The 17,115-nt window shown below is 38.9% G+C and overlaps 2 protein-coding genes across 2 annotated transcripts in view; one reads left to right on the forward strand and one right to left on the reverse strand.

The window, feature by feature from the left end:
• The window catches only part of LOC115777426 (Fc receptor-like B), an 80,283-nt gene that overhangs the window by 27,199 nt on the left and 35,969 nt on the right, over nucleotides 1-17,115 (reverse strand). The gene's annotated exons all lie outside the window — the stretch shown is intronic.
• Nucleotides 4,796-10,345, forward strand: LOC115777443 (matrix remodeling-associated protein 8-like). Its single transcript, XM_030725355.1, has 4 exons — nucleotides 4,796-4,983; nucleotides 7,622-7,954; nucleotides 8,572-8,904; nucleotides 9,333-10,345. Exons 1-4 carry the CDS (start codon nucleotides 4,920-4,922, stop codon nucleotides 9,539-9,541), a joined length of 939 nt encoding a protein of 312 aa, XP_030581215.1. The 5' UTR covers nucleotides 4,796-4,919; the 3' UTR covers nucleotides 9,542-10,345.

The raw sequence follows: 17,115 nt of genomic DNA on the forward strand, positions 1-17,115 counted from the left end.
CCCTCCTTTCCAGCACCCTGGCATAGACCTTACAGGGGAGGCTGAGGAGTGTGATCCCCTGAAAGTTGGAGCACACCCTCTGGTCCCCCTTCTTAAAGATGGGGACCACCACCCTGGTTTGCCAATCCAGTGGCACCGCCCCAGATCTCTACGCAATGTTGCAGACGTGTCAACCAAGACAGCCCTACAACATCCAGAGCCTTCAGGAACTCAATCTTGTCCACCCCAGGGGCCCTGCCACCAAGGAGTTGTTTAACCACCTTAGTGACCTCACCCACAGTGATGGGCGAGTCATCTCCCTCGTCTCCAGACTCTGCTTCCACTACAGAAGACATGCCAGTGGGATTCAGTAAGTCTTCGAAGTATTGCCTCCAACGTCCGTCTCACTCAGTAGCCTCAGTCAGCAGCACCCCGCATGCACTATAGACCATATGAGTGGAGCACACGGAGTGGAGCATATTTAAATAATTATTTCATTATTTAGTCATTTTGTTGATGTTTAGTTTATGATTCCTAAGATTAAGGGAGATTGAGTGGCGGTGGAGGGAAAAGTAGATATTTGGTCTCTTTGTATTTTTTTTTTTCACCCTCTGGTTCTCTACTTGTACAGTTTTTTATTGTTCCATGGAAATCAGAATCAGAATCAGAAGGTTTTTATTGCCATATGGGTGAACAGGTTCACAGCATTAGGAAATTGCTGCGGTACCTCGTGCTTACAGAAAAAACAAATAAGTATAAAAACTGTAAGACAATATACAAGTATACAAATTGCAAATATACAGAGATATTAGAACTAAGACTAATTAAAAGATAAAAGAATGTAAACTATATTCCAGTAATATGTACATCAGTGCAATCAGACAGGTGCATAGACATAGGGTCATCAGCGTTTGTGGAGGGTGGTGGTAACAGTCTTAGGGTAATTGTTCATGAGTCCAACAGCAGAGGGGAAGAAACTGTTCTTATGGCGGGAGGTTCTGGTCCGTATGGACCGTAGCCTCCTGCCTGAGGGGAGAGGGTCAAAAAGTCTGTGCCCAGGGTGAGAGTGGTCGGCTGTGATCCGACCTGCACGCCTCAGTGTCCTGGAGGTGTACAGGTCCTGGAGAGATGGGAGGTTACAGCCAATCACCTTCTCAGCAGAGTGCACAACGCGCTGTAGTCTCTGTAGAAAAATGTTATTTGTAAATGTTAATGTACCAGTGTTCAGCAGGGCTGAGTTTTATCATGTTTGTTTATTTACCAAATTTAAACAGACACAGCTCAGCATTACAAAAAATATTTTTGTTTTGTTTTGGCGTGGTGGTTAGCACTGCTGCTTCACAGCTGGAATAACATCTAGAAGGTCTGGGTTCGATTCCACCTTGGCCCGAAGTTTGCATGTTCTCCCCATGTATGCGTGGGTTTCCTCCCACAGTCCAAAGACATGCAATTACTGGGGTTAGGTTAATTGGTCACTCTAAATTGCCCATAGGTGTGAATGAGAGTGTAGCCGCTTTTCCATACAGAATGACTCAGCGCGGGTTGACTTGACCCGCTGCGACTTGACGGCATTTCCATTAGAATCAGGTAATCTTTGCAGGGCCTTTCTCCATACTCACTCAGCCAAGGTTCTAGGCCAGGGATCCTCACATCCAGGCCTCAAGAGCCGGTGTCCTGCAGGTTTTAGATGTGTCCCTGATCCAACACACCTGAATCAAATAGCTGAATTACCTCCTCAGTATGCAGTCAAGTTCTCCAGAGTCCTGCTAATAATATATTGAAGCAGAGACACATCTAAAACCTGCAGGACACCGGTTCTCAAGGCCTGGATGTGAGGATCCCTGTTCTAGGTGATCAGGAGTGATCCGAAAAAGTGACGTGGAGGACAGCATGGCACTGACTGGCCAGGAACTCCCTGTACTCCCTGGCAGGGTGTGTCGTCACTAGTGGAGTCATGAGAGCGACTCCTTCACCAAAATCAAGCGTGCCATTTTTAAAACCCAACAACAAGAAACTGGAGGCGCACAAAGCACCAGTTAAATGCCCAGACCGACAGTTTGCAGCGCTAGCTTTGCAACATGAGAACCATCTGAAAACACACACAGCATACATATTATAACTCTATGCTGCCTGGCGATCGCAGCTGAAGCACCTTTACCTGGCCCTACAAGCCGAACAGCTGGTTAGCACAGAGCCTGAGAAGCTGATCATAGGAATTTTGAATTACCGTAATAACGCGACTGTTTGATCTATTGGACAAATTCAAACGGTTTCTGAAAGCTTCTACTCAATACTGAGCAAAGGGTCTGAATACTTATGACCATGTGATTTTTTCAGTATTTCTTTTTTAATAAATTTGCAAAAATTTCTACATTTCTGTTTTTTTTCTGTCAAGATGGGGTACTGAGTGTACATTAATGAGAAATAAAATTACATTTTTTGATTTTAGCAAATGGCTGCAATTGAAACAAAGAGTGAAATATTTAAAGGGGTCTGAATAATTTCTGTACCCACTATACCTGCAACTTTGGCATAACTAAACTGGACTACAAAATTGCTGTAAGAAAAAAAAAAGGCAGATTCATGAGATTGTTTAGCCAGATGACCATGCCCTTGTTTAGCAGTTCCTGTTCTGTTCCTGTACTGTGATGTAGGACAGAAAACGTAACAGAATAGAGAAAACTGAACAGACTGAAAAACATGACCAAAAAGAATATAAAGATATCTACTCAGCACCAGAACATTACGCATTTAAATTTCCTGCACTGCTCCACATGAAAAGTACACAACAAAATGTATTTATGGGCTAAGAAAGTGGATTTGGCATGATATGTGTCCTTTAAATCTTTCATTCCATTCCAAAAGGACCTCAAGAACATTTAACATAGTCCACTGCACTTATCAAACTAATACTTCATTACTTAAAAAAACTTAAAGCAACGAGTTACCTTGTCTTTTTTTTTTTAAGTAGATTCAACTTATCAGGATTTACAGTGTACCAGATCAGAGAACAGATCACAGATGCAGATGGATTTTTTCAAAGACAACATGGAGAGATTTCAATCGATCCTATGACTCAGAATGAGAGAGAAAGGATCCTGCATTTTACAAAGCAACACCTGGAGGACTCAGGTTTTGTCTCCGTTCAGTGCGAGCAATCTGTGATGAGCAGCTGATCTACAGTACACTTGACCACATTTCTGAACATATTCTCATTAGTTCACTCACCGTTCACAGAGGTTGCCAGTGTCATGATCCTGGGTCGGTGGCCCAGTGTTGTGAGTTTCTTTTTGTGAAGTTCTGTTCTTTGTTTTATTTCTGGTTGTGTTTGTAGTTTAGTATTAGGATTTTAGTTTGCCTTTGTCTGTTTAGTTTTCTGCGTTAGTTGTTGTTTCCCTGTGTTGTCAGCCTGTGTGTTCAAATAGGTGTCTGTTTTGTCTTATGTGTAGATTCCCTCTGTCAGGGTTTCGTGTGTTAAGTCTGACTGTCAAACCAGTCCTATCAGACCAGTTAATACCTGCATTTTGACTGATGGTCAATATTGAGGGAAGTATCAGAGAAAAGAACCGTGAAAGCTGCTCTGTGTGTTTGTACTGCTGAGAAGACACGCAGACATGTTTGCATTATGTTCTGATCTCTGTATAGAAAAGTGACTAAAAACCTGAAACAGCTTTCACTTTAAAGAGAACTCGGCTGCACAACAAGACACGTTTGTCTTCTGTTGGGATTCTCTTCAGCCTCCCGCCAACGCTCCATGTTTAGTTCTGTTCAGTTTCATTAAAATTCCAGAGGAGCAGAAATATGAGGGGCTCAGCTGTAAATGCTCAGAATGAGGACTCAGTGAAGAGTTACAGGACAGAACCAGAGTTTTGGTACTGAACTCACAGCTGTGAACCGTCCAGCTGCCACAATTACACACTCATCCAGTCTCATTAGAACTAAACACTCTGAGCAGAAACAACCTCAGCAACACAAAATGAGACATGATTGTCAGAGTTAAATTTGTTCTCCTACCAAAATGTTGCATCCTCTAAAATCCTAAAAAAAAAGAAAAAAAAACATTTCCTGAGATTGAATTGTGTGTGTTTTTGTGTTGGGTTTGTAGTTCACTTTGCATCACTGAGAGTTTTCTAATTTGAAATAGAAACAGACAATGAATTACAGTCATTTTCTATACCTGAATAACCAAATTTCATCACAATAGATGGAAAATTCACCGAGATATGAATTTTAAAAGTGCGCAAAGGATTTTTCTTAAATTGTTGAAAATTTTTGGTGACCTTGACCTTTGATGGGTTGATGATGACCACGAAAATGTAATTACTTGGACCTTGTACCATCCCCAACAACTACAGAACTTTTCACTGAAATCTGTTCATAATTTTCTGACTTATCCTGCTAACAAACAAACCAAAAACAGGACCTTTCTGCTGAATGGTGGTTGAAGCAATAAAAAAGCTGCAAAAATACACACTGTGTCTGTACTGTTTAGTCACAAAGCTGATGCCTTTGTATTTGCTGTGATCATATATTCTTAGTTACCGCTATGGTAAGATGAAAACAGCTTGATATAATGTTAATACACACATTATCCTGATAATTCACTTTGCTTTCACAGTTACAGACGTTTTACTCCTGTCGGTACTTGAAACTGAAACCAAACTCACCAACACGTTCTCACTCCTTACTCGTCACATATGGACGCTTGGGCAGGGGAGTGAGAACGTGTTGAACTGACAGGTAGAGCGAATTCATGCGGGAGCCTTTACTGGAAATCACGTGACCCTACCTGGCTCAGTGTGGGTTGTCCCTTTTAGGGAGTGAAACTACCACACTGACAAAACTGTCTCAGGTAAACCTGCTTTGAACAGCGTCCACTGTCCTTTATCAACAACCAGCAAACTTTCAGCGGTGAAACAGTAGCAGCAAAGAAAGTAAGGATGTTAAAATCAGCGTTATCGCTGTTTCTCGTCTGCTGTTTGCTGGGACGTCTGGACTGTACAGGTAAGCTGAGTGCACCTGTGTGGATATGTTCACCGAGCTGAGGGACAGAAACGGGCACTGCGAGAGATTTTTGGATTTTAGTGAGTTCACAGATTGCTGTAAATGCGTCTTTATTTTCTTTTCAGAACAAACTCCTCTCTGTTTCACTTCCTCATGTCAGAGTAGGTGTGGAGTAAATGTAGGTAAGCAGGTAAAGGTGGGAGACCGAAATAGATTCAAAGTTACGTATTAGATCACTAAAAGAACTTTGGGCCTTTTTCAGTTTAGTTTCAGTTTAACTTTGACGTGATCTTCCTGTAATGGCGGTGACACTCACCTCACCTGTGTGACTGCGCATGAAGACCAGGAGCTGCTGTGCCTGATAAAAGTAAACGCTAAACTCTAACAAACGTGTTTATTAAGTTCTAGAATCGATTATATTAATGAAATTTGTTTTCTCTCTCCTTTTTGTTTTCTGTTAACACGGTGTCAGACAGAAATTGTAAGTCAGTATGTAAAATACAGCGAGGGTATTTCCGTGTGTGTGTGTCGTCTGAATTAGGATGCGGAGCCATTACAGCGCTCTGCGGGTGAGCTGAATAATGATCAGGCTTCATTTTACATAAACTCAATGTTTTTGTTTTATTTTGCTTTATTCGGGGGAGGGGGGGGGGGTAGATTTGTCTGTTCATTGTAGAAAAAAAAAAGTACATGTCAATGTAACACTAAAATGTGTACTCAAAGAGAGGAGAGATAAATCTAAAACAACAGTTTTCATTATTGAGCTGTTAATTTCAGCCTCTCAGGGATTCATACCTGAATTATTTAAGAATCTTTCCTGTCTTTAAAACAAGGAGAAGTTTGTGTTCAGTATTTCTGTTTATCATAACTGTGTCAGTTAAATAAATCCTACTTTGTAGAAAGATTAAGAAATCCAAAACTGAAGTCAACATAAGTTTGACTCTTTACATCAGACTCTGGGTGCTCTATTGTATCTTAGTGTAATTTGTAACACTGCGCCACAGATACATCTTTCTGTCATCAAGTAGCAACAAGCTGTCTCTCCTCACTCATCATCTTCATCAGAAGAGGAACATTTTAGTAACATTTTCTGATGCACTGTTTGCGTCCAAAGTCAGGAAGAACAAACACATTCAAAACTGCACATCATGTAGCAGGTGAGGTGGTGAATGTTGCACTGGCACAACCTCCAACCAAATGGGTCCTGTTAATTACAAGTCGATAAGATAAGAGCCTTTATTCAACCTATAGTTGGGTAATTCACATTGTTACAGCAGCAGTGGATGGAGCACACTTGTTACATCTGACACCAGTAGATGCATCACAGTGTAGGGCTGCAATGATTAGTCGACAATAATTGACAATAAAAATAGCTGATGATGAATTTAATTGTCGATAATAGTCGTTTTTCATTACTTTTTTTTTGACGGAGTGAGACGTCTTCCTGTTCGTCTATCTCTGGCGAGCTTCACACATGACTTAAAGGCCCGATAGCATTGAGCAGCATGTGTAGTCATGGGGGCTACTGGTGAAACTGTGCCAACTTTGTTTTACAGGGAAGAAAAAGTATTATATATATTTTTTATGCTGGGAAAAATGGACCGTTAAAGTTATATCAGCTGCAAATCTGATTAAAATTTTTGAATGAAGTATCCATCTTCCGTGTGTTTACTACCACGTTTTAAACAACCTTATGCTAAATGTAAAAGCTGATAGCTAAATAAGTGCCATTTCATAATTATGTGATTCATAATCTTATTAGTTGACTAATTGTTTCAGTAGTCGATGACTAATCGACTATCAAAAAAGTCATTAGTTGCAGCCCTATCACAATGGCTACATCCACATTTCTGCTGTCTGTGAGTAGAATATGTCACATCTATCCTCACATGGGCTCAATCGAACATACATTCTTTGTACCTTGAAGCAGGTTAAAGGCAGTTTCAGTCCAGCTGAGGGGCTGTTATATTCTCATATGCAGCTCAGCCAAATCATGTCAGAAAGTTACAGGCTGCTTTTGTCAAAACACAAACTAAACATGACAACAAACAACCTGATGTTTGTCACTTGAAGACCCAGATCCCTCACATGCACCAAAACAAATTTCTTAATACTTACCTGTAATTATAGACATGACAACGGTCTGTTACACAAGCATCAGTCAACAAATGAAAAGCGCTGCACATGAGTGAAGCACAAACAGAGATTTGTGTGATGTTCTGTTTTAATTTCATTTAAATTTTTTGTGTACAAATGTTGGTTTTTACACAAAGTAAATTAAGATATATGTAGTTCAATTGTGCCTACAAACAAAGTCAATAAAAGTCCATAAACTCAGGTTTCAGGTCTTTAAAGCAGAATGGAGTTCATTATTTATCATTCTGGCTGTGAATATTTCACCAGTTAAACTTTTTTATTCACACAGACTTTCCTCTCAGCATCAGCTGTTTATGATAAATTCAGTGTAAAGTCAACATTATTAAGTATTGGATGAAAATAAAATATGTTTTAAATAAATATTAAATTAACAATATCAATGTAATTATTTGAAAATTTAATATTTTCTATTAACTGCATTAATTTTATTTCTAATAACTAATTGCCCCCCCTGTTTTTGTTTTTTTTTTATGCCAAACAGAGTTAACAGTCAAACGAGGAGCAAATGCCATTCTGCAGTGCTCTGGTCACAGAGTTGCTGATGTCATAATGATAAGTTGGGATAAACCTGACGTGCACTCAGAGGTTTATCTCCTCTTCTTCAAAGATGGTCAGTTTCAGGAAGAGCTCCAGCATGAATTGTTTAAAGGTCGAGTGGAGCTGAAAGATCCTAATTGGAAGGAGACAGGAAACTTCTCTGTGATTCTCAAACATGTCACCCCAAATGATGCTGGAACTTATGAATGTCATGCTGGATATGAAGGACAGAAATCTGAGCTTCTCAGCAGCCTCATCCTGAAGGTTGAAAAACCAGGTGAGTTCTGGTGCTTCTTGGTTATCAATGTGACAAAAATATACATTATATTATATTATATTATATCATACTGTTTTGTATTGCTGTCTGAACCCTGTGTTTGCTAAGTTGATGAATTAAGTTGCAGAAAAACGTATTGAGTGTGGTAGCTGCTGCAAAAAGTGAAAAGTTGCACTTTCCTATCCAGTGTGTCTGTGATCAGAGGTGAAGCTGCTTCCTGGTTGTTGATGTTTGTTTCTAAAAATGTTGTTGATGAGACTTTGTAGAAAGCAACAAGAAAAGAAAGTCCATAAACTCAGGTTTCAGGTCTTTAAAGCAGAATGGAGTTCATTATTTATCATTCTGGCTGTGAATATTTCACCAGTTAAACTTTTTTATTCACACAGACTTTCCTCTCAGCATCAGCTGTTTATGATAAATTCAGTGTAAAGTCAACATTATTAAGTATTGGATGAAAATAAAATATGTTTTAAATAAATATTAAATTAACAATATCGATGTAATTATTTGAAATATTTTCTATTAACTGCATTTATTTTGTTTCTAATAACTAACTGTTTCTTCTCTCCCTGACCCCCCCCCCCCCCCCCCCCCCCTTTTTTTTTCATGCCAACTAGAGTTATCAGTCAAACGAGGAGCAGATGCCATTCTGCAGTGCTCTGGTCACAGAGATGCTGATGTCATAATGATAAGTTGGGATAAACCTGAGCTGCAGTCAAAGGGTTATCTCCTCTTCTTCAAAGATGGTCAGTTTCAGGAAGAGCTCCAGCATGAATTGTTTAAAGATCGAGTGGAGCTGAAAGATCCTAATTGGAAGGAGACTGGAAACTTCTCTGTGATTCTCAAACATGTCACCACAAATGATGCTGGAACATATGAATGTCATGCTGGATATGAAGGACAGGAATCTGAGCTTCTCTGCAGCCTTGTATTGAAGGTTGAAAACCCAGGTGAGTTCTGGTGCTTCTTGGTTATCAATGTGACAAATATATATTATATTATATTATATGTTTTGTATTGCTGTTTGAATCCTGTGTTTGCTAAGCTGATGAATTTAGTTGAATTTAGATTTACATGTAATATCTGGAGTTAAATCTGAAGCAGTTACATGTTTGTGTGGTAGCTGCTGTAGAAGAGAAAAGCTGCACTTTCCTAACCAGTGTGTCTGTGATCAGAGGTGAAGCTGCTTCCTGGTTGTTGATGTTTGTTTCTAAAGATGTTGTTGATGAGACTTTGTAGAAAGCAGCTGGTCTGAGTGATGTGATCAGAGTGCAGTAGATAATGTCTGACAGCAGTTTGAAGAGGAAATGGATTCTGTTCTGTTCTTCGCTCATCACCTACCTGACAGCTGACACCTCACACCTGTTTCTACCTGCAGGTCAGACAGAAGCACAAAAAAAGGATGGAGGGAACGAGGGTGAAGAGAAGGAGGAAGAAGGAAAGGAGCATGGACATACTGGACTGATAGGTGGTCTGGTAGTTGCTGCTGTGCTTTTATTTGCTGCTGCTGCTGTTTTTGTGTATTTCTACAAATGTAGAAACAATATCATGGTCCTCAAAGAGAGGAGGAGGTGGCGGCTGAGATAAATGTCTGAAAGCCCCTCAGAACTGATCTGAGTGACCTGCTGCTTGTTGCAGGCTCTTCACTAACAGATGTTCTGAGGACAGACATAGTTAATAATGCCAAATTCAGTCAGTTATGGGGACGACTTAAACTGGGATTTGGCAGCTTGGATGAACTCTAAGATCCTCTATTCTTGTTTTGTGGTTATCTGACCTCTGACCTTCACGGCTTAAATTATTATTATATGGCCTCATTCAGTAATAATTTCCAGTCCAGATCTGTTTCTGTTCACCAAATAATTTTATTAGATTTAAAGACTTAATAAACACTAAAAAAAGTTTCATGTATAATAAGTTATCAAACCTCATGTTATAGTTGTTGTGTTTTAAGTCAATTCTGATGTTTTCACAGTATCATTCATTTGCTCTGTCATGCCAAAAAAGAAGCTAATATTAGGCTTTAAATACTGATATGTAGGGCGGTTACGCTCTATAGAAAGAGTGCCAAATATACAGCCTGAGGACCAGAACTGGCTCACTGGATTGTTTTGAAAAATGTTTAATTGTTGGACTTTTCAGTGTGTTTTGTCTCTGGGACCTGATCACATCATGAGAGTCTGAACTGTGAATCAGAGCAAGGAACTCAAATCTGAGCCAGAGGTCTGGATCTTTGTCAGCATTAACAGTAAAGATGCTTTCAGATGCTGGATCTCCTTCCTTTGTGTGTGAGATTTGTTCCTTCTCACAGTAACAAGCCGGGGATTCATTGCTTATGTACAGTGCCTTGCGAAAGTATTCGGCCCCCTTGAACTTTTCAACCTTTTGCCACATTTCAGGCTTCAAACATAAAGATATAAAATTTTAATTTTTTGTGAAGAATCAACAACAAGTGGGACACAATCGTGAAGTGGAATGAAATTTACTGGATGTGTCAAACTTTTTTAACAAATAAAAAACTGAAAAGTGGGGCGTGCAATATTATTCAGCCCCCTTGCGTTAATACTTTGTAGCATCACCTTTTGCTGCAATTACAGCTGCAAGTCCCTTGGGGTATGTCTCTATCAGTTTTGCACATCGAGAGACTGAAATTCTTGCCCGTTCTTCCTTGCAAAACAGCTCAAGCTCAGTGAGGTTGGATGGAGAGCGTTTGTGAACAGCAGTCTTCAGCTCTTTCCACAGATTCTCGATTGGTTTCAGGTCTGGACTTTGACTTGGCCGTTCCAACACCTGGATACATTTATTTGGGAACCGTTCCATTGTAGATTTGGCTTTATGTTTTGGATCATTGTCTTGTTGGAAGATAAATCTCCGTCCCAGTCTCAGGTCTCTTGCGGACTCCAACAGGTTTTCTTCCAGAATGGTCCTGTATTTGGCCCCATCCATCTTCCCATCAATTTTGACCATCTTCCCTGTCCCTGTTGACGAAAAGCAGGCCCAAACCATGATGCTGCCACCACCATGTTTGACAGTGGGGATGGAGTGTTCAGGGTGATGAGCTGTGTTGCTTTTACGCCAAACATATCATTTTGCATTGTGGCCAAACAGTTCGATTTTGGTCTCATCTGACCAGAGCACCTTCTTCCACGTTTGGTGTGTCTCCCAGGTGGCTTGTGGCAAACTTTAAACGAGACTTTTTATGGATATCTTTGAGAAATGGCTTTCTTCTTGCCACTCTTCCATAAAGGCCAGATTTGTGCAGTGTACGACTGATTGTTGTCCTATGGACAGACTCTCCCACCTCAGCTGTAGATCTCTGCAGTTCATCCAGAGTGATCATGGGCCTCTTGGCTGCATCTCTGATCAGTCTTCTCCTTGTTTGAGATGAAAGTTTAGAGGGACGGCCGGGTCTCGGTAGATTTGTAGTGTTCTGATACTCCTTCCATTCCAATATGATTGCTTGCACAGTGCTCCTTGAGATGTTTAAAGCTTGGGAACGATTGTGTCCCACTTGTTGTTGATTCTTCACAAAAAATTACAATTTTATATCTTTATGTTTGAAGCCTGAAATGTGGCAAAAGGTTGAAAAGTTCAAGGGGGCTGAATACTTTCGCAAGGCACTGTACCACATCATCATGGAGCCACTCACTGTCAGAATAAATTAAAATTAAACTGGATAGAAAGCTCATAGATTCAATATGATTAGTCTATTTGATAACATTAGGTTCTTATCTTTTAACCAGAGATGACTCAGAAAACATTAAAGAAAATATTTGTATGTTTATAGTGAGCTCACAGTTTAATTTCCTGATTTATTTTTTTTTTTCTTAAACAATTGTTCTTTTTTAGTTATGTGAAAAAGATGCCTGAGGAGCTGTGTTAACTGGTTTCTCTGATTTATGAATGAAAGAATAGATCTGTGGTCACTCTCTGCTGAAAAACAGTGATTCACTAATTTCTACTGCAAGTCCTGGTTTTGAATCAAAGCAGAAAGACAGAGAAGACTATTAACCCAACAAGAAAGATGGAGGTTGTGGGCTTCCCGCTCGGTGCAGAATCTGGATCCTGTGCAACGCTAATTACAGCCACAGAGCTCGGAGTGTGATATTTGAATAGGAAATATAGGTAGGGATGTGTTCCTGTGTTAGGGATGGTTTCATCTGATTTCTGCTTTGCACTAAATTATTATGACTTATTGTAATTATTATCTGCGCTGTATATTTTGCAATATTGTGTTATAGTTATAGTTTTCTAATATCTCTGTATATTTGTAATTTGTATATTTGTAATATTGTGTTATAGTTTTTATACTTATTTGTTTTTTATGTAAGCACAAAGTACTGCAGCAATTTCCTAATGCTGTGAACCTGTTCACCCATATGGCAATAAAACCTTTTGATTCTGATTCTGATTCTACCATCCCTACCTAATGATACATCCCTGAGGATGCAGTCACATATTTATTAATTTTTCCTTTCAAAATGATGATGAAACGGACTCGGTGTGTTTGTTACATCAGTTTTAACATGATTATAAGAGCTGTTCTTTGACCTGCAGATAAATAAATTTTTAATGTGTACTACTGTTGGATGTGTTTACTTTATTCCTTTTTCAGTCTTTGTCACAGAAGCCACAATGCAGTTTTCTTGGCCCAATTCCATATACAATATTTACAAATGACCTACCATCAGTGCTACGTACAGCGGGCATCTCAGTGTTTGCTGATGACACTACAGTATATTTAGCAGCAAAGTGTATTAGTGAGATTAAAACTGACCTTGAATGAGAGATTGAATGTATAGTAGACTGGGTGGACAGTAACACACTCATTTTAAATGTTTTGAAAACAATGACTGTTGTCATTGGTGAGCTCTTGGGAATTCTTATAGACAGTAAACTCTCCTGAGATAAACACATCCAGAGAGTGGTTTCTAAAATGGGTAGTATTAAAAGATGTTCTGAATATCTAACTAAGCAAACAATCCCAGATGTCCTTCAAACATTTGTATTGTCTCATTTTGATTATTGCACTGTTGTTTGGTCTAATACATCATTTAGCAACATTACAAAATTACAAATGTGCAAAATAAGGCAGAACGTGTGGCTCTAAAATGTTTTACTAGGACAAATATTGCTAAAATGCATAATTAGCTTTCCTGTTATGGGTGAAGGATGAAGGGTTGTATGCGCTGACCAATTTTCTAAATAATATTATTACAGTAAAAAGCCCATCTATATTTTTCCATAAACTACCATTTTAAAAAGATACCATGATTACTCAACATAGCACGTGGTTGGACTGTTTCACTCTGCCAAAATGTAAAACTAGTTTAAGCCAACACACAGTGATGTTTTGAGCAATGCATCAATGGAATTCACTACCACAAACCAATGATGGAAATTAGAACTTATTCTATGAATACTGCATCTGTAATGATTTTTGTTTGTTTGCTCTTTTTTTTTTTTGTTTACTGTTTTGTTTTTTGTTTAAATTTGCCTTTTTTATGTAAACTGACCCCAGGAAGAATAACTGATGCAACATACTGCTGACACTAATGGGGATCTCAATAAACATAAACATAAAACAATGAGCAAACGCTAAAGGGAAATAAAACCTGGCCAGTCAAACCAGTCAATTCAGCTTGAATCTGGAATCAGGCAAAGAAAATAAAACACAGACGTGTGAATGAAGCCTCTGCATGTACAAACAGATGGAATATGGAAACCAGAAAGCACTGAGTTCAAGTTTCTGTAAAGAGGGCTGAGATGGGGTGGATATTTGAAGCCTGTGGCACTGTTTGAGTCTGAATCATGAAGTGTTTTGAGCAGAGAACAGAGCTCTGACTCTGTAACCAAATGTTGTAGGTTAAAAAAAACTTCCACCTTTGTAGCCTGCAGGATTTTGTTCTTGCCAGGCAGCTGCAGCAGTACTGACAACAGTGGGTGTGTTAGTGGGAGGTGGTTAAATGAAAATAGCCCAGGCAGCAGGTGTAACAGACCTCTTTATGTCACTCAAACGTGAAGGTTTTTTTTAATGCAGTCCTCCAACATATAATGTTCAGTAGAGAAAGAAAGAAAAATAATTTCTCACTGGCTTTAATTGAATAAAATCACAAAACACAAACAAATGTGCACCCCTCTGATCAGCTGTTGTTTTAAATGTGTTGTATAAATAAAGATAACCTTGCTGCATGGCTTTCAATCTGTGATAAGTAAGAGCTTTCTTGGTCTGTTTTTTTTTTTTTTTCCAGTTTTATTAGTACCAAGTAAAGGTGTGTAGATGAGTTTGTCCTGAAGAGTAGTGGTTGGGCCTATCGATCCATATATCCATAGTATTGATACAATGCTGGTATTGTTTTTGGAACAATGCTGCTGTGATAGAATCAATCCTTTATGTTGTTTGTCTCCTGTAAGTCCATTTCTCCCTTTCATCAGAAAACAGACATGTCTGTACAAACACTGCTCCTTTCATGCAGGCACTCTTTGATCCACCCCCTCCTCCCTGCTTTTGTGATTTTTTTTTTTCCCTTTGGATCATTTATTAGTTAAAACCCAGGACAGAATTGGGCAAAGTTTATAGGTACATATAAAATATTTTATCAAAATAAAAGTTTTTGTTCTGAAACATTAGAACAGTAACATTGTTCCCCATACATTGTGATGTCTGGATTTTTTTCATAAATAAAGTGTACAAAAAAAGCACTCTAGAACAAATTTTCAGAAAGTATAATGTAATAAAAATGTCCCTTCATTCACTAATTTTCTGGGGGTTTTTTCGTAAATAAACAAACTGTACAAAATGATCACTCCACAACCTTATAAAACATTTCAAGCAAGTTCCCTATTTTCCCCAAATAAAATATGTTACGTGTCACATGACGGTATAATGTCAAAACGCAGTGGGGAGGAGCAAAGTCTGCCTGCTCTGTGCTGTGACAGGAGCAGCAGCTCGCATCTTTGATGAAACCACAGCGCTGCATACAAGAGCGAAACTGAAGCTAAATTATTGATCTCATTACACTGATTTTAATCAATATCAGTACCAACGGTGGTATCGATATTTGAATTGATCTGCCCACCACTACTAAGCAGAGTCGTGTTGGCTGCAGTGAGTTGAAAGCAGAGCATTGTGTAAAGGTGCTTTACAGCTGTAAATGAAAAGACTGCAAACAGTTATATGTGTTGGAAGTAAATTCCCTGCTGTGGCAACACCACCAACCTATGAAGGCACGAAAGAGCATGAAAAGAAAAAGTTTTGTCTCAGAACAAGCAGGAGGGAGGAAATCTCTCAGACAGACCCAGACCCCCAGCAGACAGACCCCACTCTCACAGTATTTTCAGAGGCAAAGATATCCAGGTAGGTCATTTAGTGGAGAAAGTAATGTTTCAGTCATCAGCCATGTTGGTTCTTCAGGACTAGTTAATTTTTAAGTTTTATTGGTCAGCTAAGGTGTTACTTCAGCAGACTGATTTCTTATAGATTCAAAGAGTCAAATAATATATTCAGCTCCCTGAACTGTTAAACTATTTCACTGAAACTGAAAAATATACCTTAAACAAGAACTAGGCAACGTGTATGAATATAATAATCCTTTGTGTTAACTGTGATCAAATTATTAGCAGACTAAGTGTATGATTGAATTGTTTTTATATTTAATCTTTACTCTTGATTGAGTCTGCAGCTGAGAGAACAAAAAGTCAAACTATCGGAAGGAGCTTATGTTCAGAGTTTCAGTTTCAAATTGCCTGAAAGTGCCGCAATTACACTGATTTACTTATTTTTTAAAGTTTTTTAAGCATATCTAAACTGCAGTATAGATTCTCTTCTGGGGAACACATATGTGCAACCTGTTAAACTGTACCTACTAAAACAATGAATGAAGCACAAAATGTGTGTCACCTTATAGGAATGTGTATGTATTCATTAGGTGATTTAGGAAATTTATAAAATGTTGTTCTCCTTAATTCTAACATGCTGCTGAGTCCCTTTGACACTGCTGGAAACATAGAACACAGTCCAAGAATACCTGTTATTCAAATTCATTTCACTTTGATCTGCTGAGAAACTGAAGTGATTTCTAAGTCTCCTTTATCAGGCTGTGGGACAGGAAGCTTTAATGTATAAATGGATGCAGGTCTAATGTTCAGCAGCAGAGTGCGCTCACTAATAAAATAATTAGGTGGGAAAAAAATGTTTGTTATTGCTCTGTGCACTGAATCACAAGATTAACGATTAATCACATGCCTTTTTTTTTTTTTTACAGCAGTGTTGCATTTAACTGGAATATTTATTTTATGTTCTTTATGTGATGTATCAAGAGTATTTGGCAGTCATAGCGATTATTTTCTGTGGAAGAAGAGTCACATAACCCATGAAACATCCCTTTTAGACTGGTTGGATGCTGCTAACACCACCGCTTTCATGTGAACCTGCAGGGCAAACCATGGGTTGACTTAAGTTAATAACTATTGTTTATCCTGATTGCCAGTGTTAGTGTAACCAATTTAGTGATTGAATGATGATTACAGTGTAATAACATTCAGATAATGAGTCAAAAGGGCCAACATCAAAAGAGTCCAGGTTAATGAGGAGCCAAGGATTCCCTGGGAGACCGATCCCCAGATATTGAGACTGGCTATTGGCGACAGAAGTCACTGTGACCCCTCAGCTGAATTCTACTGATACACTTCAAATATAAGTTACACGAATTCATACAATTTGGTAATGAAAAACTTAAACAGCCATGTCACTGGCAAGTTGTTGCAGTGCAAGGTTAGGTAATAATTGAGTTTAGAGCTTTTGTAGAGATTGTGTTGACCAGCATGACTGAAGACACTGAGCGGAAGGTTGATACAGGTCAGAAAGTACTCCGCATGTCTCTTTGAAAATTAACAGAGGTTGCTTCAGTGCATGCAGCTACTTTTAAAACTCAAAAACTGCAAGACAAATGGAGGATTGAGGATTTTCAGTGCTGTGGTGAGTTCGCTGATCTGTTTTTGCACCAAAAGAAAATGTTTCTCCTGTTTGTCAGTGGATCGCCTACATCGTTCTTCACAGTCCACAGTAAAAAAATGACTTATACCTGCATGTGTCCACTTCTAATAAATAGAAGCGGTGGTATCAAAAACATTCATTCAGCAATTACAAGCTCCAGCGCAAA

Source organism: Archocentrus centrarchus, unplaced genomic scaffold (genome assembly GCF_007364275.1).
Source record: "Archocentrus centrarchus isolate MPI-CPG fArcCen1 unplaced genomic scaffold, fArcCen1 scaffold_53_ctg1, whole genome shotgun sequence".
Lineage (NCBI taxonomy): Eukaryota > Metazoa > Chordata > Actinopteri > Cichliformes > Cichlidae > Archocentrus > Archocentrus centrarchus.